Source organism: Tupaia chinensis, unplaced genomic scaffold, assembly GCF_000334495.1.
Source record: "Tupaia chinensis unplaced genomic scaffold, TupChi_1.0 Scaffold138322_1, whole genome shotgun sequence".
NCBI classification, from domain to species: Eukaryota; Metazoa; Chordata; class Mammalia; order Scandentia; family Tupaiidae; genus Tupaia; species Tupaia belangeri.
The window spans coordinates 1,910,555-1,936,025 of NW_006198219.1; the positions used below are offsets into that span (position 1 = coordinate 1,910,555).

General features: G+C 41.7%; 1 protein-coding gene across 1 annotated transcript in view; it reads left to right on the top strand.

Annotated features, from left to right (window-relative positions):
- Positions 1 to 25,471, top strand: part of LAMB4 (laminin subunit beta 4) — a 104,166-nt gene that overhangs the window by 38,358 nt on the left and 40,337 nt on the right. The window contains exons 14-22 of the mRNA XM_027765416.1: positions 9,829 to 10,014; positions 12,545 to 12,660; positions 13,424 to 13,544; positions 17,699 to 17,876; positions 18,931 to 19,074; positions 20,798 to 21,029; positions 21,467 to 21,624; positions 23,098 to 23,322; positions 24,212 to 24,432. Coding sequence (XP_027621217.1) covers positions 9,829 to 10,014; positions 12,545 to 12,660; positions 13,424 to 13,544; positions 17,699 to 17,876; positions 18,931 to 19,074; positions 20,798 to 21,029; positions 21,467 to 21,624; positions 23,098 to 23,322; positions 24,212 to 24,432 — 1,581 coding nt within the window. The remainder of the gene's footprint in view (positions 1 to 9,828; positions 10,015 to 12,544; positions 12,661 to 13,423; positions 13,545 to 17,698; positions 17,877 to 18,930; positions 19,075 to 20,797; positions 21,030 to 21,466; positions 21,625 to 23,097; positions 23,323 to 24,211; positions 24,433 to 25,471) is intronic.

Sequence of the window (25,471 nt, forward strand, 5' to 3'; positions counted from 1 at the left end):
TCAGAAGAAATTTTTAAAACTTTAACAAAATAAACTTAAAATAACTTTTAAAAAAGTGTAACTCCAACCATTGCCAAATAAGGCAAAGGACACGGTAATATATGGTGAAAGTCTCTAAAGGAGGTAACAGCAGTTAGCATTATGGCTATGTTGCTGGACTCCCATGTAGTCAACTGCAGTTCGAGTCCCGGACCCGGTGGCTTAAACTCACGTCGGGCGCATGTGTGTGTGTGTGTGCCCAGGATCCCGAGAGGAGAATGGAGGAGAAGGGATTGCGGCATGGCCATACCCCCTGGGGGGGGGGTGATTTCTCGCTTTGTGTCTCTCTGTCTCTGTCTGTCTGGTGAGCACACATGCCCTATAGTGAAAACTTTTAGAGAAAAACAAAAACAAGTCTCTAAAGGGAGAAAACATTTGAAAGTTAATTCCAAAGACAGGAGTTAAATACAATGAATGGAAGCTAAATGATGGACATCATAGTAAAGGGAAGCCCAACAAAACCAGGGCTTTGAGGAAAATGGAGTTGGATGAATATAATTTCTCTCCCTTAGTTTGGCTAATAGAATTTGGCTATCTTACTACAACCTCTTATGGAAAGTTACAAGACCACAATCTACAAAGAACTAGGAATAATTGGTCTAGAAAGTGTCAAATTATGACATCTAATAATTCTTTGAATCACTTTTTCATGCCTGTTGTTGATTTTCTTCATCTTTCTTCTTGAGTCTTCATATTTAAACATGTATACTTTAAAAAAATTAATTTCCAGGGGGTGTATTTGCTTGCTGCCAGAGAAAGGCAAAGAAAAAGAGGGAGGAGAAAGCACTGAACATTAAGGAATGGTCACACTACAATCCCCACCCCACTCCCTTTTCTCCATTCTGTTAGGATTTGGGGCAGATATGCACATGTACCCAGTATGTTTTTCAAGCCACTAGGGCTGGAATTGAAACTATAAAGTCAGCCAGGAACTGGGATCCAGTTCCCCTAACACCAAGTCATAGGCCCAGCCCAGCACTGATACTTTTTTAAAACACACCAAACTAGTATATAAGAAATAAATATTTTCTCAGTTCTCAACTAGTATAGCATCCTTCAAAAAGAAATTTGGACACTTGGTCTTAGGGCCACCAAATATTTCCTGTTTTCACAGAAAAACAAAAAATTATAAGTTGTCTATGTTACTTTTTCCTGAGGATGTCAAATGAGAATCATGATTGGTTTTTAAATTAAGATATAATCTGAAGTCCTTGAACTATGGTATAACTAATACTTTTGATGGCTGCTTAATCTGTCATTTCTTTTTAAGGTATTGGCAACAGCTTTGCCTAAATGTGATGTGTATTTCCAGCAACCAGGAAATGATTTTATAATTGACAAAGGAAATATAATCCTGAAGAGAAATCAGAAGCAAAGCATACATGCTGAAGAACAAAGCACGGTAAGTAACTTCTTAATGCTATTGTCTCGTGCATAAATGAATAATATGGTAATGCACTTAGAACTCTGCTCAGTCCACATAAGTTCTTGGTCCTTGTAAGCTCTTATTATGCTAATGAATAGAAATGGAAAAGGAAGAACTGAGCTCAAAGTAATTAGATCCTCTAGGGAAAACTTCAATCATTTTATTTCTCTTCAAAACAAAACTTTCTGGAAAGCTGGGTTCTAGAGTATTAGAGAGATGGGTACCATAAATTCACACCTTCTTGTTATTTTAGTAAGGAGAGGTAGAGGGATCTCCCTGGGGACAGTGCCATGGCAATGCCTCAATGCTGAGGCAGGTGGAATTGGTTAATGCTGGTGGGTGCCAGAATGATGCCATTTCCTCAGGGCCCTGCCATCAGAAGGCTGGAGGAGACTCGATGACCTGGTAGCTATTCGGTCACTATTCACTCAAAAGTTGGGGCCACTGTAGACCTGTTTGCTCATTCTGTCATTACGCTGAGATCTTTATTGAGCATTCTCGTGTGTATGTGCACAAATGGGGTTGTCAGAGAGGCAAATGAAGCAGCTGTTGGCTGTCATGTTCAGAAACCCAGTACCTGAAATAGTCCCTGACATGTAAGAGACCTTCTTAAGTGAATGAAATGATTGAATGAGTGAAAACAGAAAGATGGCTGTGGGGAAAATAAGCCATGAACACGAACAACTAGTGTGTGGCAGGGTGGGTTAAATACCATACACGAGGTGCACATAACATGATATGGGCTTCAGGTTAAGGAGAAATACTCTGGCTGAGAAGGGCAGAGTTGGCTTTCTGGGTATTGCTCCTCCTACCAGGTGTGTGTGCACCAGACCTTGCAACTTCCCTTTCTGCTATTTGTTTCCATTTCCATGCTATATCCCTGTGAAGCTTCTCTGGTTCTCGATTAAAAATAGCTGTCCTCAATCTGGAAGAGAAGAGAAAGATTCCCCTTCCTTTATCCATGGTGCAAATTAAAGTTTACTGTGCAAGGTTGGCCCTGTAGCCTAATGGATAAGGAAGCACAATCCTACATGGCCAACTATGGTTCAAATCCCAGCCCCAGTTGCTTGAAAAACTCCCCAGGTGCATTTGCGTGCATGCCCAAAATCCCGAAAGAAGAGAGAAATGGAGAAGAAGGGATTTTAGCATGACCGTGCCTTTCTGAAAAACTTATTTTTTTAAAAATGTATCATGCCTGAGTATTTTGCAGGGAGTTCATTTAAAGTGTGAATTCTGGGGCTGACCCTCGAGATGTGTCATCAGGGTATCTGGGGCTGGCCCAGAAACCTACAAGTCAGTCAGGTACCATAAAGTGATTCTGAGACAGGGTCCATGACCGCACTCTGAGCAGAGCTGTCTCGCGTGGTCTCCTAACTCTCACCTGAAATGACTGCCTCTGTGTTATTCATCTGGAAGATCTCTACTTATTCCTTAAGATACAATTCAGATTTATCTTTCTCTGATATTCCCTACCCAGACATCTGGATACAATTTGTGTTTTCCATCTCTGGGGTCCCATAAATTAGAAATCCTCAACCACAGGTCATGCCTTTTAGTAAGTAACCCATAGAATCAATTTGGTGGATCAGATTAGTACGAGTACATGGTAAGGTCACTTTTTGTGTGAAAATTTCATTTCAGGGTTTTTCTTTTTAAGTTTATTTTCCTTCTTTCATGAGACCAAGGTTAAGAGAGAGAGCACACATAATAGAAAGAGAGAAAGAAACAGGGATCCTTGACCAGGTTTCTTCAGACTGGGATCCCACCTAGTTAAGGTTTTAGTGTTTCTTGGGTGGACTCAGGATTCAAACCTACAGCTGGCCTTGTGGCTTCTAGCACTGCACATCAGTTCACTATGGGCCTTGTTCCAGTTTGATGTGTGTGTGTGTGTGTGTGTGTGTGAGTGTGCACACATGAGTATACATAGCACTGTCATTGTCTTAGATTGGACTCCCGGATACAGAGATTATGATGGAGATTCAGATATGTGTGTTTTATTGAAGGAATATTCATCCAAAACAAAACAAACCTATAAAATAGTGATAGAAGTTGACTAGATAAGGAAGATAAGTGAGGCAAGGATGGGGTCTGGGGTAACAACTAGTCTTGGTCCAATCCTCTAGGGAAGTGCAGAAGCATATGTTGTACCACAGAGTTGAGCCCCCGAAGCACAAGAAAAGCCAGACTCTTGTATTCCCATTTGGCCACTCACTCACTGGACTACCAGAACAGGTGTGAGTAACCTCCCAGGTGAGGTACTCTCATCAGCCAAGGGAAGTCCTCAAGGGAAGGGGGCAGTGTAAGCCATAGCTTCCAGAAGTCACAGGAGCCATGGACGTGCTGACCCAGTTATGGAGACCTGACAGTACACTGACAGCAGCTACCAAAGCCCACTCCTTACATGCTCAGACCCGCTTCAGGGCCTGGTGCAAAATAAAAACGCAGAACCCCTTGTTCAAAAATCACGGAAAAGGGCCATTGAAAGTGCTGTAATATATGGGCCAGGTGGTGGTGCAGTGGTAGCACAGCTAGAACCCCATGGGAAAGGCCCTGTGCCCTCCCTTTCCCCTCTGGGTGCATGTGTATATGCCCACGATTTAGGCTGGCTAAAGCTGGGGATGAAACATGGCATGAAGACCCCATTGCGCATTCTGTCTGTCTCTGTCTTTCTCATAGAAGAAAAAACTTAAAAAAAATAAAAGAAAGAAAAATACATTTAAATGTAAAGCTTTTTACTTTCTTGTATGACCTTTCTCTCAACTTGTCATAGCAGTTTTTATTTTCTATTCACTATTATGCTAAGAAAAGATATATTAAAACTTTAATTATTAGCATGAATTTTAGCATTCATTTTTGTACTGTACAATGACAACTTTAACTGCAAACAGGAGAGCATTTCATGCATGCATGAATTCACTGAAATTACAAAATTTGTATTCATATCAACATTGTCAATTTATAGTTTTATATACATATGTATTTTCTTCTCATAGCTGTGGGAAAGCTACACAAAATAAACTCAACTGTTTCATTTCACTTCCTAATACATATGCTAAACACTCTCCCTTCAGCATACTGGTGAGCAGAGGAGGACTGAAAGGAAAAAAATATATGGATTACCCTATCTTTCTCTTCCGGCCTTCCTTTTCAGTGGAAGTAGTTGGCTAACACAGGAAATAACATGAATAGGAAAGGATATGATGGAGCTCCTTGGCTGTCCTTGTCTCCTAGGATACTTTGCCTTCATTCTGCATTCAAAGCAAGTTCTGATTCAAACAGAAAGCCTGAATTCTTGGAGCCAATGGCTCCCCTGCTTACTCAGTCAATAACAAGCAGATCCATTACAATTATGTATTCAGGAATTGATATTCATGGGTGGCAGTCTAAGCCCAGTGAACTCACTAGGGAAAGCACCTGGGCCAGCATTCCATTTGTTAACCAACTCACATATGTCCCTATTCTGACAGACGGATCTTGATGGCACTTTGGGTACTTGGTTATCAGTATCAACTGAGCTCCTGTATCCACTAACATTGAAAGATATGAGTATATTCCCTTCTCCAATAATTACTCCAGTAAATCATCATAGATCTCTGTAGGGCAAAAGTAAGAAAATCCTACTTGCTGTAGTGTTGAAGTGTCCTCCTCATAGGGCCGTGACCTCTCATTCAGTTAATGTGTTCTGAGTCTGAGAAGTACTCAAATCTAGACACTTGACAAAAGATCGTGTCTTTCCACTGGAGCAGCTGACCTCAGCCTTCTGCTGACTCATATATGTTCACTTTGGGTTATATACATTAAATAATACTTTTATTGACTACTCATCTATCTTGTTCCTAGGAACAGCATGTTCTAGTAATCATCTCCAAGGAAGATTCCTGTGGGTCAGGCCCCCTTTTTTCCCATTCCAACCTTGCCACCTATTATAATAATTATACCCATCTTGCTTTTGAGAATAAAATGCTACTACCAAGCCTTTGAGAGCCTGGGATCCTGCCCTCCACATTGATAATAAGGAACACACCTCAGTTTTGTAATAGTATATCTTTTTAAAAGAATTTAATTTATTTTATTCATTCAATCACTTAGCTTATAAAGTGAATTTACCCAACATAAATACACTTTACATCAGTCCAGTTGAGGATACTATACATGTTATCATCAACAGATAATAATCCACTTCTGTGTACCGTAATGATTTTGCCTTTCTATTTTTCCCCTTAATTTCTTTCCTCACATTCTTCCCTTTCCCCACCCCTTCCCACACTGTCGCCAGTGTCCATAACCATTTTCCATGCTTATACATTCTTGAAACTTTGAGTTACCACCATAGAATATAGACAGACAGTATATATTAAGTGGAGACATACAATGTCTCTCTTTCATAGCCTGCCTCGCTTCACTCAGCAGTAAATCTTCCATATTTATCTACTTTCTAGTAAATGCCAGGATCTTGTTTTTTATGACTGAGTAGTGTTCCACAGAGCATATGTGCCATACTTTTTCAATCCAATCATCTGTTCATGGATATTTGGGTTGGTTCCATGCCTTAGTAATTGTGAGTAATGCTGCAATAAACAGAGATGTACAAGCACTTTTCTGACTGAACATTCTCCTAGCCTTTGGGTAGATACCCAGGAGTGGAACTGCCAGATCATACGGTGATAATAGTGTATCTTACCAGCCTAAAGAGGATAATCAGTACTTAGCTTCTCAATGATACTGGTACTCTCCTTACTAGTTCATTTCTTACTCTCTTGATAAATGGGGTGTCCTTTACCTCCATGTCCCCAACCTCAACCAGAAACATGGTTAGGGGTGGGTTTTCCAGTCTCATATCTTAAATACATTCTAGCACATTTACCTCTTCAAGCTCTGTATCCCTTCCTCCACAGCCTGCTACAGCAATTCTGGTATTTTTACTTCATTTATTCGGGGCCAACTTTTTACAAGCTTCCACTTAGCTATCCCAGGAACATATTATTCAGTCATCAGAAAAGTCATGATGTATACTTCTTTTTTCTTTTGAGAGGTTTTTGCTATAGGGCGCGTGTGCTCGCCAGACAGACAAGAAAGAGACAGAGAGACAGAAAGCGAGAAATCACCCCCCCGGGGGGATGGCCACGCCACAATCCCTTCTCCTCCATTCTCCTCTCGGGATCTTGGGCACACATGCACACGTGCCTGGCGTGAGTTTAAGCCACTGGGTCCGGGACTCGAACTGCGGTTAACTACGTGGGAGTCCAGCAACATAGCCATTACGCTAACTACTGGTACCGTGATGTATATTTCTGTGTAAAAATGTGCCATAACTTTCCTGATGACCCAAAAGATTCATCTCCTAGGACCCTTACCAGGCTTTTAAATCTTATTTAGTAAGTGCCCCCAAATCAATAAATCTCCCTTATCCAGTTTTATATTCTGCTCTTCAGATCCAACACACCTAGCCATTCTTCATCAGTTGCTAGTGGTACATGTCAGCCAGGTTCTGAAACTCCATTGCTTATATTCATGCTCAAAGATCCAGCACTTTCCACAGAGATAATGCTGAGACTTGACTCTGATTATTGAGAAAGTGGTTGGGAGGAGTAGTATAGGCAGATCTTGAGGAAGGCAGATATTTTCATATAAAACTCCTGTATCCTTTGAGGTTTTAGTATTGTCTATATTGTGGTAGGGTGGAGTGGCCTGGCTTTATCGTCCAAGGAGGCCCAGTGAGTCATTTCTAAGTAACCTGAGAGTGCTGAAGAAAACCTGAGTGCTCAAGTTTGGCATGTGCCAACTCATGTCTCCAGATCCCACTGCTTCCCCGTGAGGCCCAGGCTTTGGCAGAGTAATTTACCTTGGCTGAGAATTCAGCCTTCTCTGAAGTTCTGCAACTCTTACAATTCAGTCTTGTGGCTAATTTTCAGCTTTTCCCGTCCTCCTACCTAAAGGAGATGAGAGTTTCTTTAAACATACCCCCCAAAGAAACCCTCTGATTCTCACATATTGCTTAAAATTAGTGATTGGTTATTCCAAGTCTGTCGTTTTTCTCTCATCAAAGGTATTCAACAGCAGCCACCCATTTCCACACTCCTTATAATTACTGCATCTCCCATCTCTCAGTGCCAGAATTACCATTCAAGTCAATGCCTCTCTTCCTCTTCTATCCTGTCCCAGTTTTTCACTGCTGACAGTTTTGTCACTTGTACCACTGCTGCATGCCAGGCACCCTCAATACATGTCACACACTGGTTTCCTCGCTGCCTTTTGAGTGGTAAATTATCCACCTCCAAAATCGCATCTTAGAGTCTACTTTTAGATAAACTGTCTGGTACCAACTGTCTTGGGTCAGGTGTCCGAGAACCAGAACCTAAGATAGGATTCAGCTGCATGTGATTTATTAAGAAAGTGTTCTCGGGACCAGCAGTTAGCATAATGGCTATGTCACTGGACTCCCACGTAGTCGACTGCGGTTCGCGTCCTGGACCTGGCGGCTTAAACTCATGCCAGGTGCGTGTGCATGCGTGCCCAGGATCCCAAGAGGAGAATGGTGGAGAAGGCATTGCGGCGTGGCCATCCACCCTGGGGGGTGATTTCTCACTTTCTGTCTCTCTGTCTTTCTGGCGAGTGCACACACCCTATAGCAAAAACCTCTCCAAAAAAAAAAAGAAAGTGTTCTTTAGGAAACTCTAAGAGAGTGAAGGAAACAAGATAGAAAAAAAGGAAAGCACAGGGTAAGAGATCATCTTAAGTAGAATAAACCTTGGATTGATCTTCAGAGGAACTCAGAAGCATAAACTCTACGCAAAGCTGTCCCTTAAGACCAGAGTACTAGTCTTCTGCACCTCCACATCAGTCAGTCATTGGCTATGAGCTCTCTCAGGGAGGGAAGGACACAGAAGAGGTACAGAAGGGAAATTCTCTAGAACAAAAGTCAGCTGTGAGCTGTACATACACACACACACACACACACACACACACACTCATGTGCATGTGCATAGCAACTGAGGGCTTGATGCACCAATAAGGTAAAGGGATCTGGGAGGGGCAGTTAGGTGCCTACTGTAATTGTGAGAGGATTCATTTCTTTGTTTGTTTATGTTTTTGCCATTGGGCATGTGTGTTCACCACAGAGGAACACAGAGAAAAAGAATGTAAGAAATCACCACACCACACACACACACACACACACACCCCGGGGGGAGTAGCCACACTGCAATACCTTCTCCTCCAGTGTCCTCTTGGGATTTGGGGCATTACACACATGCCTCCAGGTGATTTTCAAGCCGCTAGATCCGGTACTGAAACCATAGTCAGCGTGTGGGACTCCAGTGTTTTAACGACCATGTCACCTGCTGACCCCCTTTTTAAATGAAAAACATTGTGTATGAATAACTTACATATACCTCTGTCTATTACAACCCAGTCCAGTAGTACAGTTCCTTATTACCTTTCTATCTCCAATGCAAGATTCTAAACTTCTCTGTGGCAGGGTCTCTCTGTTCTATTCATCTTTGCATACCTAACTCAGAGGCTGGCATTTAATTGTAAATACACAAACATTTATCAACTGTAGGGCAGTTTGGGTTAGATCATAGAGCAACTTGAACTTTGGGCATTATTCTGCTGGGACTTAGAAAGAGTTTGGAATGCTTTTTTGGCAGCGGTATGTGCAGAAAGAGAGAAGGGGGAATAGCTAAGAGACGATTGCAGCAGTCAGAAAGTCACGAGAGCCAGAAGCGGAGTGGGGGCTGTGAGTGTGGAGAGGCAGATGCAAAAGTAATTAAAGAGGTTTTATCTACAGGATCCAGATGGTCTCCGGCTGACATCCAGTACAGAGAGGATCAGGGAGTCTAAGCGTATCAGTGTGGTGGGAGTTTTGTTCTTATATGCCCTTAAACAGAGAAAGAACATTTTACTCATGTTTATATGGAAGACCTATCTAGAAAATAAATCCATGTGGGTTTTCTCATTGTCATACATAATTAGGCAAAATCATAAAGTAGACATGGGAATATTTTCCCCCATATTTTGGCCAGAACTCTGCAGTCACATCTGAGCAAACCCAATGTCATCAGTGTGGAATTTGCTCAGTTGATTAGCACGTGGGGTACTTAAAATTAGTGTGGCTTTCCAGTGACACGGCTTTCAACTCAGTCATTCTACACGGTAACATCTGTCCCAAAGCTGCCGTTTCAGCACATTATTCTTAACTGGATTCTGGACCGTGTCCTGGTTGGAATAATTTATTCATGACTCATGAATCATATACACACCAGAAGATACATGTCATAGATTGTTTTGTTTTGTTTTGTTTTTTCTAAACTCTTCCAGGCCTTGACCATAGCTCTCATATTTACATTCCTCTTCCGTTTTAGGACTCAGCGAGTTTTGGCCAGGTGTCTGGTGTTCACATTGTTTTCCAAGAGCCCATTCCTGGGAACCCCATTACATGGACTGGCCGTGGATTTGCCAGGGTTCTCCCTGGAGCTGGCTTGAGATTTACTGTCAACAACATTCCCTTTCCCATGAACTTCGCCATTGCTGTTCGCTATGAAATCCAGGTATTCTTTAATCCCATTTCTTGGATGGTAAAAAGCTGACAGAAAGATATTCTTGAACTATTTCCATTTCAGTTGTGCTAGGATAGGCTGCTTGTAAAGTGATGTACCCAGAGTAGAATATCTGGAGAGCATTATAAACCAAAGGGCTTCCTAAAGGTCTTGAAACAACACAGTGAGCCGTGTGCACCCGTGCTTCGTCCCATGGAGAGAAGCGAAACATGGACGTAGGTATTTAAGGTACCAGGTTTAACAAAGCAGTGACCGAAAGTTTGTGTAAGAACAATAAACAACTACAATAACACAAGTCCCACCCTCCTGGGATTATTTATTTATTAATCTAATAAACCAACACATGTGTAGAGATTCATTCATACAGAACGCAGCAGAGGCATTTGTTTGCATTTGGATCTTGCCCTGCAACAAGAGAAAGATTAAAAGCAGACTGTTTTTGCCTCCTATTCCCTCACTCTACTCCCCCGCCCTGTCTTTGAGAAATATCTAAGACTGAATAGAAACCAAATTGCAAAAATACTTGGTTTACAGCAGTAGCTCCTAACCTTTTCTTTGGACATCTGAAACCCACTGACCATTACCTCTAACAGATATTTTTGATGGCTGGAGGCAGGAAGTGTTGAGAGGCCCCACACACAGCTCCTCTGGGGACAACAGTGTGGTCCTGCTTGCTATGTTATCACTGCCCAGGGCTGCTGATCACTTTGAAACTCTTGATAGGACATCATTCTCCTACAAAACAAAGTCAAGGGATTCCAATTTAACTTTGACCTGTTGAGTGTGATAAGAAAGCCATTTCAAAAGAAATATAGGACTAGCCAGTGGTGTGGTGGAAAAAGCAGCTGAATCCCATATGGCTGACTGTGTGTCTCCAGTCTCAAACTCAGTGCCTTGAAAAACACATCAGGGGGACCAACGGGTGGCATGGTGGTTAAGGTGCTGGACACTCCCACATGACTGACCACAGTTTGAGTCCCGGACCTGGCAGCTTGCTTTCTCACTCTTTCTCTCTCTCTGTCTCTCTCTGGTCAAATTAAAATAAATGAGGGGACCAGCAGTTAGCATAATGGCTATGTCGCTGGACTCCCACGTAGTCGAACGTGGTTCGCGTCCCGGACCCGGTGGCTTAAAACTTACACCGGGCGCGTGTGCGTGCGTGCCCAAGATCCAGAGAGGAGAACGGAGAAGGGATTGTGGCGTGGCCATCCCCCTTGGGGAGTGATTTCTCGCTTTCTATCTCTCTGTCTCTCTCTGTCTGTCTGGCGAGCGCACGCACCTTATGGCAAAAAACCTCTCAAAAAATAATTAATTAATTAATTAATTAATTAAATGAATGAATAAATAAAATAAATAATTTAAAAAAAACATCAGGTATATGTGTGCGTGTGCCCAAAATCCTGAGGGGAGATTGGAGAAGAAGGAATTGTAGCATGACCATCCCCCACATGGAGTAGTTTCTTACTTTCCTTCTCTTTCTCTTTCTTTCTCTCTCTCCCTAGTGAGTGGCATGTATCTTCTGGCAAAAATTTTAAAATGAAATAAAATAAGATTAAGTTAAAAATTTTTAAGAGTAAAAAATATGTATATAAATAAATTTGTCCATAGAGATAAAATATCTCTAACAGCTTTAAAAAGCTTTTCTACTTATAAATTTTCCAGAATAAATTTGAATATCTGTCCCATATGTGTGTGTGTGTGCATTTCAAAATTTTCATGGAAAAGTGGAATTAGAATTAAAATTTTGTTGCAAAAAGAATTTTGGAAATTTATGCATAGTTTTTTTTTTTACAATGCACGTTTTCCATGAATTTTTCTTTTTTTTTTTTTTTGGAGAGGTTTTTTGCTATAGGGCATGTGTGCTCACCAGAAAGACAGAGAGAGAAGATAGAAAGTGAGAAATCAAACCCCCCCCGGGGGGGATGGCCAAGCCACAATCCCTTCTTCTCCATTCTCCTCTTGGGATTTTGGGCACGCACACACACACACACACACGCGCGCACTCGGCGTGAGTTTAAGCCACCAGGTCCAGGACTTGAACCGAGGTAGACTACATGGGAGTTCAGTGACATAGCCATTACACTAACTGCTGGCCCCATCCATGAGGTTTTTTTTAAGACTCTACAGGTGTGTATGTCAGGTGTGTGTGTGTGTTCTTTTGGGAAGGATTTCAAATTATTATTTTCTGTTCTGTGATCAGGGGACAACATGAATTAATTTGCTCTTTGAGAGACAGGTATTGAAGATTAGACTTGTGAGGAGAGTTAGTGTTTTCCCAGACTCATGAACTATAGTTATAGCCAGAAACAATGTTCTTTCTGCTTGAATCACAATTCAGACCCCAGAGAACTGAGCCTGGGAGTGAGTCTCAAAGATTTGTCTTCAGTTCCCAAACTCTACTTTTTAAGTGGGCTATGGGTTGCAAATGGATTCCATGTACTATCCGTTGGTATATGGGTGTGTGTGCAAAATGGTTTCCTGCATCCTCACGGTGACAAGCTTTGATGTCATGCCTATCTAGTCTGCAGCTGACTGGGCTGTCCGCATTGTGGTTAAGCCGTCTGGAGGGAGCGAGTACTGCACAACCAGGACTACACTGCCAAAGCCTCAGTCTTTTACCTTGCCAGCATCTGCCAGGTATGCTTGGGACTTGTCCTCAAACACTCAAGGTGACTTAGAATTTCATTGATCTGTCTGTAATTTTATCTGGGAACTAAATGAGAGAAGAGGGGTATTAAAAGAGACTATAACATGTATTAAGCACTCACTGCATGCCACACTCTACATATAATGTCATACCTAATCTTCACAACCATGCGATGAGGTAGGTTTTGTCTTCATCAGATGAAGAAGAAATGGAGAAGAGAAGAGTGAAACAACCTGCCCACAAGTGTGGAGCAGAACCAGGATTCCAGCCCGGATATCCTGACTCTAAATCTTGAATGTTTCTTCAAGAATATCTGTCCCCTAGATGGCTTTGAAATGTGAGAAAGTAAATGCTACAAGATTCTGCGTGAGTACTCTCAATGACAGAGAGTTTATGTGCTAAATGGCTACTAATTTTGAGAGCACTCATTTTGCCTCATCAGTGATTTACAACAAAATTAAACAGAGATCCCTCTGATGTTGGCATGACAGATTGAAGGAAATCCATCCCTTCCTCTCCCCTGAGTTCTCATGATAACTCATGATTATTGGCTTCTAAGACCTTACCATTTGTCACAATCCTGTGGACAAGCCACCAAGGATCTGAGTGTGAATTTACTGTCCTGACAACCTAGGAGCAGATCGGCCTCAGACCCTTCTGGAGCCCGCTTCACTGCACAAGTGGAACGTCGGCCACTTGGGAATCTCAGTGTCTTTTTGTCACTGAAATTTTGTCCTCTTTCTCTTGATACAGAATTGCACTGCTTCCCACACCCATCTGTTTAGCCCCTGGTGTACAATATTCCATAGATGTCTATTTTTCTCAGCCCTTGGAAGGAGTGCCCCATGCAAGTTCACACATCCTGGTCGATTCTGTAAGTATACCAGAGCTTCCTGGGTGCTTTCTTCTCTGCTGAGCACCCTAGTAATTTTCCGTTTAGTCTCTTTAGGGAAGTATTTCTTTAAAAATATGCATGTATTGGTTTAACTATTAAAGCCACCTGATGACAACTGCAAATCATACTTAACGATATATCCCAGTGCTGTTTGAACTGGTTTACGTTTTGTATTATTTAATCTTCACAATAACCCTGTGGGCTAGGTACTGTCACTGTGTTATAGATGACAGAACTGAGGCACAGGGTGAGTGAAGAGTCAGGAGGAGAGTCGCATCACTCAGAGCCACTACATGCCTTACAGAAAGTTTGGGGACAAAAATCGCACTACTTTAATTATTTTTTTATAAGTTCCTTTTTTAAAAAGAATTATTTTATTTAACTTTAAATTTATTTATTTAAATTTGACCAGAGAGGGAGAGAGAGAGAGAGAGGAAAGGAAAAAGCAAGCCACCAAGTCCGGGACTCGAACTGCGGTTGGCCATATGGGAGTCCAGTGCCCTTAACCACCATGCCACCTGCTGGCCCCCCTTAAATTCCTACTTTGTGCATTCTATATTTTTGTATCACTGTTATCAGAGTACTAATTATATGGATTTTTTACTTCTTATTATATCCCAACCATTTTTTAAAGAATTATTTAAATTTATTTATTATTTTTATTAATAATTGGACCAAAGAGAGGCAGAGGGAAAGTGAGAAAACAAGCTACCAGGTCTGAGACTCGAACTATAGTCAGCCATGTGGGAGTCCAGTGCCTTTAACCACCACACCACTGCCAGCCACATCATCCTAAGCATTTTTAATGGTACTTAGTAGCCTCGTTTTTGTCTTTAGGATCTATGCATATTTCCTGAGTGACTTCTTTCAGCACCTTCCCCCCAAGAGAGTTGAGCTGTAGGTGTTTCTGCTAACCCTCTCCCTCTGCATAGTCCTACACACTCAGAATGATCACTTTTTCAGAATTTGGGCATGAGTAAATTTATTTAATTATTTGTCTGTTACCCTGTCCATGATCACGTAAGTTGCTTCCACTTTTCACTACTGCAGATATTTGAAACACATGTATAAACTGTTTTAAAATATATTCTGCTTTACCCAAGGGTTTATTGCTCTTACTCAGTCAGATTACTTTCTAGAAGGAATTCCTCAGTTAATTTAAATTTAAGGGGTAGAGTTGACCAGGCCTGTGATTGATTTGCTGTGTGTGGGATGTGGGATGTAGGTTAGGTGGAGAGGGCTGATCTCAAAGAGGCAGGTGTCAAAGATGTCCATCCAGGGGCCTGATGGTGGCTCTGCAGTGAGACACGACACTCTGCGAGGCAATCCCACATGGGAAGGCTCCCAGTTTAAATCCAGAGACCTCCCCAAATATACCAGACAGGTATTTGCCCCTGGTCTGGGGCTGGCTGAAGGTTGGGATGGAGCATGGTGTCGGGAACCGGTTGAAAATGCATTCTCCCTCTCTCCCTCTCTCTCTCTCTCTGTCTCACTCATGGAAAATATAGATGAATCAACTTTTTCCAAAAGGCCTTTCAGTTTTCTCCACTGAGCAGCTTGGCAGATGATGCCCTTCTTTACCAAGAAAGGGCACAGAGAGGAAAGCAGGTTTCTGGCATGTTTGATCTATATTGCCTATGGGACAACCAGTAGGTAATTAGGTCAGCGCAGACTGGAACCCATGACTGAGAGGTGTGTGCAGCAGTAAATTCAGGTGCCCATCACCTATAGGTAGATGGTAATACAGAGTTGCTACTGTCACATGAGAGGCAGGTGTGCAGTAAGAAGGGGCCTGAGGAGAGGACCCTGAAAGACCCCCCACACACACATATTTAGGGATGAGTGGAGAGAGGGTATTGTGTTGGCTCACAAAGTAAACAGAAGAAGAGGAGTGGTGATGGCAAGAAAATAATTTCTCAAGAAATTTGGCAATCAAGGAGTCAACAGGCAGAAATGGGGCTATGGCTGGAATATATGAGATCAAAGCATTGATTTTACAGAGATGGAGGAGACAGGCACATTTGAAATGTCAGTTGAGTGGAAGAGATCAAAAAAAGAAAGTGCTGTCCACAGAAGAGTTTCCTGGAGGTAGAGAGATGCAGGGGGATACCTTTTCCACCACAGTACTGCTTCCTTCTTAAGCACTGGGAATCAAGGGTACCTGTGAGAATGGAGATTGGGAGACAGGAAGTAGGAGGCTTCATTCCATTGCTGGAGTCTGTTTTCTCTGTGAAGTGAGGAGGGTAAGAGGAATCAGGTATACTGAGAAATGAATTCAGAGAATTGAGGAGCAGGAGACCCTTTGAAATAGTCATTGAGGGTAGAGATCCCTCCAGCTGCCTGTGTCAAAGAATAATTAGGGACATAATTATAGAGGGTTGAAGGAAAGGGTCATAGGAAGCAAAAAGAAGATCAGGGAGATTTTTCTGGGCTACCAGGTTCAGACCCTTAACTTGCCAAACTAAAACCTGTTTTCAATGCCGTAGCACCAGTTGTTCAAATGACCAACTTGGTGTGATAGATATGCTTCTAAAACACTCTACGATGTCATCTAAATCCATTAAAGAACAGTTTAAAATAGTAATAGGTCATAACTTAGATGAGATACTCTCAAAAAACTAAAACTTAGTAGTTTTTCCTCATATAAGAATAAGTTTATAAGTTTACACTAGCTATGGCCTAAGCTATAAATTCCCAAAATGTATCCATGAATTATTAGTTTTATAAAGTATAAGTATAATTTGGACATAGAACCAAATGATGAATAAGTATAGAAATACAGAGTTTGAAAAGTATTTTTCTTCCTCAGCCTCTGTGGCACATTTCATAGTGTAACAGATTGCAGTGCTGAAAGCTACATGACTACCCTGCGTTCAGATCCCCAAGTCATCCTGAAAACATTTGGGGCATGCATGTGGATGCCCAAAGCCCTGAGGAGCCAGAGGGCTGCAGAAAGGGAACTGTGGCATGAGGGGACTCTGTCAAGAGTGCTTTCTCTCTGTCTCTGCCTCTCTCTCATGCACACACATACACACACACACAAGCTATCATTTCTTATATATGAAAAAGGATGGCAGCAAGAACATGTTTCATTGAGGAGTCTGCTCTTCCTCTTTCTCGCTCTCTTCTCTCTGGAAAGTGCATTCACCCTCTCTAGACAGATATTTATCTATCTGGAAAGAGAGATCCCTCTTATAGTACTTCTCTGAGCCTTTAATAGGTTAACCTATACTGCAAATCTGCAGGAGGCCAGTAAAGTTTGATGTAGAACACTACTCTCTACATATAACTGAAAAAAACAAAGAATTTTACACAATTTGTGTTCTACAGTAACACCATGAAATACATTAAGTCATACTTTCTTTGTTTTTAAAGAATTGCTTATTTAATTTTATTTACTACTATTATTAATTTGTTACACACATGCTCACCAGAAAGAGACACACAGAGAGAGAGAAAGTGAGAAAGTAAGCCTCCCAGTCTGGGACTCAAACACGGTTGGTCATGTGAGAGCACAGCACTTCAACCACTGTGCCACCTGCTTGCCCTAGCTATACTTTCTTAATTTATTACAACTGGACTCAATAAAATTCTTTCAAATCTAAAACAAATTTATTAACAAGTAAAAAATAGAATAATAATGACATTAAAAAGATAAAGGATTATTTTCTTTTTCATAAGTCAATAAAATAAATATTAAAAGATTTCTAAAATAAATTGAAAGTTTGAAAATCTTCAGATAGAGTCAGTTAAAAAGACCAAATTGAGTCTCTTTTAAGTTATTGTTTTCATAAATGTGTTTTGTTTTGTTTTGTTGTGAGAGGTTTTTGCTATAGGGCATGTACACTCGCCAGAAAGACAGAGAGACAGAAAGCAAGAAATCACCTCCCTGGGGGGTGGCCACACCACAATCCCTTCTCCATTCTCCTCCGGGGACGTTGGGCACACATGTACACGCGCCTGGCGTGAGTTTAAGCTGCCGGATCCAGAACTTGAACTGCAGTCGACTATGTAGGAGTCCAGTGATGTAATCACTACACCACATGCTGGTCCCCATAAGTGCATTTTTAAAATCTAACTAGAATCTTCAATAAAAGTCTGTTTGAACATGTCTTCTTTTCTCATTTTAAAAGCTTGGTCTTATTCCCCAAATCAATTCATTGGAGAATTTCTGTAGCAAGCAAGACTTAGATGAGTATCAGCTGTACAACTGTGTTGAAATTGCCTCAGAAACGGGACCTCAAGAGCTCCCTGGTGCATGTGAAAGACTTATAGTCAGCATGTCTGCCAAGATACACAACGGGGCAATGCGTGAGTATCTGTTTAGTGGACTCCACTGAAGTGCTGCTCTCTGTATAAATGCTTTGGGAAACAAGAGTGAATCCATCTATTTTACCATCCACCCCAAACAATAACCAAAATACCCCTCACCAGTAATTAGATGCACGGAGTGGTCTGCTGACACGTTAGAATCATAATTGGACAGGGCGGTGCCTGGATAAAAGAGGACGTCTGTGATAGCACTGGAATACTAGCTTGCTGGGACAGTGGCCCTAAAACACTCATCTGGAATCCTAGGAGTTTAGAACTGGAAAGAACTATAAACAACTTCGTTTATCCCAAAGCCCTCAATAAATAAGGATATAGGTTTCCAAAAACATTATGTAACTTACCCATTTCACTTAGCTATAGAGAAAGGTTCCTCAGCTGCGCTATTATGGAGATTCTGAGCTGGGCCCTGTGCATGACAGGATTTTTACAACATTCCTACCCACCTAATACCAGTATCACCATCCTCAGTTCTGACCTCCCACAATGTCTCCCAATGGTATCGAATGTCTCAGGGAGGCAAACTCACTCCCCAGCTGGAAACCACTGATACAGAACAGCAGTGACAGTGAGAGTCTGGGCTTCCTGGGTTCTAGGCAAATGCTTTTTCCATTAGGACAGGGCTATGAGTTCAAGGTGCCCACCATCTCATCAAACAGATGGAATAGGGAAATTAAAAATAGCAGATATATTTAGATTTAGATCATCAGTATTTGAAGTGCTAATAATACCAATTATGATAATTATATTAGAATAATCAATTATTTAAAACTATTTCTTTTAATCCTTTTATTAAGTAATGTTGCTCAAACACTTACTATTTGTCATACACTCTTCTAAGCACTCCATGGGCGTTACTGCCTGTGATCTGTGTAACAGTCCCACCAGGTAGATCCTGTGTGATGTCCATGTAACAGATGAGGAAGCTGAGGATTAGAGAGGTACCACATAAAGAAAAGGTGTGCTAAGTCTGCTGAGGGGTGCGCTACTTCTCTGCCACTCCCATCACCTCTACTCCCTTCTTTGTTCCCTGCAGCCTGCAAGTGTCACCCCCAGGGCTCAGTTGGGTCCACCTGCAGCCGACTTGGAGGCCAGTGCCAGTGTAAACCTCATGTGGTTGGACGCTGCTGTGACAGGTGCTCATCTGGAAGCTACGGTTTGGGGCATCTTGGCTGTCACCGTACGTATAAAGAGCACACGATGGGAAAAGTGCTGCTTCGTAACCTGGTCGTTTTAAGCAGGCAAAGCAATGTGGGGAGTTATAAAGGGGAAGGCGTTGGGAACTTGACTATAGTATTCAGACTGTCTACTTATGTAGATAGATGTACTGAAAACTTTTCTCCCACACTTCCTTTATCAATGGGCTCTAACCATGAACAGAGCTCTAGTAGGAACCTGAGGGATAAACAAAACACAGTGCGTGTTCCTGGGAGTGCACAGTCTGTATCAAATGGGAGGTAGTCCAGGTACAATGTAGGAGCCCCATTAGGGAGTTGGCTATGCAAACCCAGCTCTGAGATCGACCATGTAAGTCAGAGGTTGGAAAGCGTAATGCAACGGTGAGATTGAGAGACTGAGAAAGAGGACAGCCACCACAGGTTAGATATGCTCCACTGAAGATATCACCCTTTCTGATGCTGGGATTGTAAACAGCCTTGGAACTCTTACAAGCCACTCATTATTAAGGTCTTAGATGGGACTTTCTCCACAGCTGATAATTCAGCTCTGTGCCTGTCATGTCCAGAATACACAGTTCTCTGTGCAGAAAGTAAGTCATAAGTTAAAACTCTGTTCCTCTTGAGAACAGGCAGGAGGTCTATCATGGCTTTTTCTTTTCTTCTTCTTTTTTTTTTCTTTTTACTATTACAAAGTAGGGCCAGCTGGTGGCAAAATGGTTAAGGCAGCTGATTCTCACATGGCTGAGACTTGAGATTCAAGTCCCAGACCCAGAGGCTTGAAAAATATGCCAGGTCTGTGTGTATGCCCAAAATCCTAAGAGGAGAATGGAGAAAAAGGGATTGTAGCATGGCCATTCCTCACCTCACCCCATCCCAGGGGCGATTTCTCACTTTCCTTCTCTCTGTCTCTATCTGTCTCTCTCTGGCAAGTGCAGGCACCCTATACCAAAAATCTATTTAAAAATTACAAAATGCTTCAGATACATAAAGGGGAAATATTTCTTCCACATACCACCCTATCAAACAAACAGGCATTACATTTTTGTACCAGGAAGTCTGGTTCAAAGGATTCAATAATTTATCAGGAAAGAATTGGGCCTCTAACTACCTCATCTAGGAAAAAGAAAAATCTGACCATCTGGAGAAGGGTTCTCATATTTTTTTATAATCTCATAAGATGAATGAAAGTTTAAGTCATTAAAAATATGTTGCTTGTTAGCGTAATGGCTATGTCGCTGTACTCCCATGTAGTCGACCACGGTTCATGTCCCAGACCCAGTGGCTTAAACCTCATGCTGGGCACGTGTGTGTGCGTGCCCAAGATCCCAAGAGGAGAATGGAGGAGAAGGGATTGCGGCGTGGCCATCCCCCCTGGGGGGTGATTTCTCGCTTTCTGTCTCTCTGTCTCTCTCTGTCTCTCTGGCAAGCGCACGCGCCATATAGCAAAAAAATATGTATATATATGTTACTTGTTTGGTTCTATCATGTAAATAACAAATGGTCATAAGGCCCACTTGTTCACAGCAAGCTGGTGATTGAATGAATCTGGGAATAAGTGTTATTTAATAAATGTTTACCCAGTACTCATTATCTGCCAGGCTCTGGTCTAACTGCTTTATAGACTCACCTTGTTCACCTGGATTGGACACAAAATACAAAACCAGCACTGTAACTTTTTCACTAGCATGCCTCTTGCTCCAGCCCAACATACCTCTCTTTATCCAGCATGTGAGTGCCATCCTCAAGGGTCGAAGAACACTATCTGTGACCAAGTAACAGGACAGTGCCCCTGCCTTGGAGAGGTGGCTGGCCGCCATTGTGACGAGTGCCTGGCTGGCTACTTTGGATTTCCCAACTGCCGCCCCTGCCTTTGTAATGGGTTTGCTGAACTTTGTGACCCAGAGACAGGATCGTGCTTCAATTGTGGAGGCTTTACAACTGGACCAAACTGTGAAAGGTATGGAATCCACATGCTCATTAACGTTTAGGTTTTTAAAACTTTTGTTCTGACCTCACAATGCAGAATCGTTGAATAGAGACTCAGTAATACTCAGAATGACCACTATGGTTGGAGGAGATCTTGTTCCATCATCCTTCTAAAGCATCCGATGAGCCAGAAATGTCCGATTAAATTGATAACACACATTTGCCTGGCACATTGCTTTTCATGCCCTTCAAATGTGATATGTAAATCAACTGCTATTATGTTGCATTTAAGGACCACACCTTGACCTTTTCAATAAAAAACAAAAAAATCCTTTTACAGAGCAAATGAGCAACTTCTAAAATACTGAGTTTTGAGAGTTACACTGTCTTAAAGCATAGCAAATCCATAGTAGTTAACACATGAGCTTTTCCTGGAAACATTTTTATAAAAGCAAATTGCCTTGACAGGTGCATAGATGGTTACTATGGAAATCCTTCTTCAGGACAGTCCTGTCGTCCTTGCCCATGTCCAGACATTCCCTCAAGCGATCAGTATTTTGCACACTCCTGTTATCAGAATCCTTGGAGCTCAGATATAATTTGCAATTGTCTTCAAGGTTATGCAGGTATGTAGTGTAGTACATGGTATCTTTTTTTTCTTCTTTCTCACCCTGCATTCTGGAAAATTATCGTATATTTATAATATATCTGCCTTAGACAAAGGAGTAGTGCAGGAAATAAGTTAATGGTAAGAAGACATAATTGTCAAAATTGCTGCTTTACTGAATAAAAAATTTGAACGATTCAAAAACCAATGACTGGGTCTGCTACATAGCCCAGCAGTAATACACTGCTTGGGAAGACTGGATCTGACCTGGCAACCATAATTCAAATCCGTGACCCAGTCGGCCTGGCATGTATGAGGCGTGCACCAAAGTGCCCAAGAGCCAATGGGCTGGAGGACTGGAGGGCTAGAAGGGCTGGAGAACCACTCTGTGGTCCTGTGGACGACTTCTCTCTCTTGTTCTGTCTCTCATAAGTGTGCGTGCGCTCTTAAGAGAAAGAAAAAAAAAAAAACGAAAACCAATGACAATTAAAAACTCATTCCCTGGACTGTAATTGTTTTTGAATTATGTTCTAGAAAACTAACTGACCAAATGAAATCCAGTCAAATTAATTTAAAATAAAATCATTACATGTTAAATAAGATATATATGTGATTGAATAGCATATAACATAGGTAATTTTACATTTTAACCAATTAAGTGTTTTCTTTCTGTACTTTCGAGCAATCTATTTAACTGATATTTCACAGATACAGCTAATTTTTTCAGATGTCTTAAAGCACTTATTTGGATATCATACCAACACTATGTAAGTCTGAATTCAAAATTTGTATCTGTTACTCAACCAAAATTTTCATGTCAAAGAGTGTAAACATGGTTATGATTATATAATACAGACAAGGAAAAAACTTATAAAGTCTACTTGATTTAATCATACATAGGGCAATATCAATTTCTTCAGGCATAATTACCATCATAATAAGAAAGTATCTGCCTGATATTCTTCTTATTTGTTACATATAAAGCTACACATGGCTCTAGTTAGTTCTTACCTCTTCCCCTGTAGCCTTTTCATGTACATGGCGGTTGTTTTTAAGAACTGAGACCTTGTTTGGGTTGCAAGAACATTTTCAAATAGGATGAACCAAATTCTGGAAATAATCCCTAAATGACTACAGTTACCTTCTGGTTGGAAGAGTGAAAGTATTGGGTCCCGGGATGCAGTAGGGTGACACTGGTTATACAAAGACCTAGAAATCTTGTGCTCACAACCTCAACATTTTTGAAGATTATAATCCTTTCTTCACCAATGACAGTTTTAGCTCTGAATAATCTTTTTATTCTCTGAATGAATAATAAATTTAAATGAATGTTTTAATTTAGAAATGTTTTCCCTTATTTACCTCAAATGTATAGCTTCTTGTTAACTCTAGAGGAGCCCAATTGTTCTCTGTTTAAATCAATTTCTCTCTCCCCTCACACTCACACCTCATCCTATGTACTCCCCCCACCCCACCCCTCTGCTTGTTTCAGGTATTCACTGCGGAGAATGCTCTGCTGGTTTCTATGGGAATCCGAGAATTTCAGGAGCACCTTGTCAGCCTTGTGCCTGCAACAACAACATAGATGTAACCGATCCAGAGTCCTGTAACCGCATCTCAGGGGAGTGCCTTAGATGTCTGCATGACACTCAGGGCTCGAACTGCCAGCTCTGCAAACCAGGTTACTTCGGATCAGCCCTCAATCAGACCTGCAGAAGTACGTCCACCATGCTCCCAGGCGGGCAGGGAAGAGTCATGGGGGGAAGTGGTGGCCAAGTGGCTGCTAGTAATTGTGCTGTCAGCTCTCCCACACTCATTTCACTTAGGCTAGTCCCAGGCAGCAAAAGCAGTACCCACTGGGTGAAGGGGCTGCTGTACTGACTCAGTAGCAATCAGGGCAAAGCTAGCCTGGATATTCTCAGATACAGCTGCAGCGTGGCATCAGTTTGACTTTTGAGACTGTGGCTTTTAACACTCGTCCTAGAGGAGTCTAAGCGTTATTTCTTGGAGTATGGTCCACACCACACCGGTGCCAGAATCACTTGAGGTGGGAGATATTAACAAGCAGTTTCCTGGGCTGTACTTCAGACCCACTGAGCCAGAATCTCTGGGTGAGGCTCAGGAATCTGCATCGCAACAAGCTCATCAAGTGACTTTAATGTGTATATATAGGAGAATCCCAGATGTAGAAGAAAAGGTTTGATTCTATGATAAAGAAAGAGGGCACTAAACCACTGATTTTTAAGAACTATTTTAACTATTAATATTTCAGTTAACCCAAGTCAATTCAGTAAACCACTCTGTTCCAATTCATTTAAGTAAATGGAACTCTAGTAAATAGCATAAGGAAAAAGTGAGACTTGGTGATCCTCACCCTAAGTTCTTGGAGCATCCTAGCTTGAACCACATCAAAGTGCCACTTAGGGAGAGCAACAATTGAATGGGTTCAACCCACCTAGATTACCTGGTAAATCTTGTACTATTATGTTTCTTCTTTGAGAGCTCTGAAGAAATGATACATCCAGGTCTAAAAGGCTGTCTGTGTGGTTTGTGAAATGCGGGCTTTATCACTGAATCGACTTCTTATGATGGCTTTATTGTCCTAGGATGCACCTGCCATTCTTCTGGAGTAAGCCCCGTTGAGTGTTCCCCCACTGGGGGAGCTTGCCTCTGTGACCCTGTCACAGGCGCATGCCCCTGTCTGCCGAATGTCACAGGCCTGGCCTGTGACCGATGTGCTGATGGACACTGGAATCTGGTCCCTGGCAGAGGATGTCAGTTATGCGACTGTGACCCCCAGAACTCTCAGAGTAGCCACTGTGACCAGGCAAGAAACTTTCAAACTTACTAGTGCACTCAGGGTAAGGATTGACAGGGAGATGTGGCTTCCAAACCTGTAAAGAATGTCTTCTTCGTGTGATGTTTTTAAGTAGATTTTTTTATGGATTGGCCTTATGTAGGGATAGAATTGGCATTTATCAAGGAATCAAAGGCACCCAAAAAAGAGAATAAGGGTCTCAAAGTTAAGCTGTGCCTACTTGAGTTTTCTCTATGTTTCTTTGTGATTAGGGCAGTCAAAATTCATGCACAATAAAACACAAATACTGACCTTCCCTCTTACTAGGGCCTGAGAAATAGATTGTTAATCAAAAGTGATTATTGGGACCAGCAATTAGAGTAATGGCTATGTCACTGGACTCCCATGTAGTCGACCGTGGTTTGAGTCCTGGACCCGATGGCTTAAACTCATGCCAGGCACGTGTGCGTGCGTGCCCAAGATCCCGAGAGGAGACTAGAGGAGAAGGGATTGCAGCATGGCCATTCTCCCTGGGGGGTGATTTCTCACTTTCTGTCTTTCTGTCTCTCTTTGTCTTTCTGGCAAGCGTACGCACCCTATAGCAAAAACCTCTCCAAAAAAAAAAGTGATTATTAATTAGATACTGTCAAACCCACAATTCTATTTCTAAAAATTGAGTTTCTGTGTCCTATGGCTCACCAATTGCTTTACAAGTGGGTAGATGTCTTCTATACTTCTCTACTTCTAGACCAGCATCAATCATTTCTAAAGAATGCAGGCTGTTATACTAGAAGCAGATCTCCATTGTTTAATAAAACTAATGCTACTTAGCTGTACAAGGGATTTCAGTCAATACAGCAATGGGCATGGGAATTTAAAAATGATCTTCAACATTATTTATGGAACAACAATATGTTAATATTATACCTAGCTTTTGGTTTTGTTTTGAGTTGTTTTGTTTGTTTGTTTGTTTGTTTGTTTATTTTGGATTAATGAATCTAGGCTTTGAAATACCTTTCATGTTTATAGACATTAAGGGGGGAAAGGACAAAACAATGATAAAGAATTT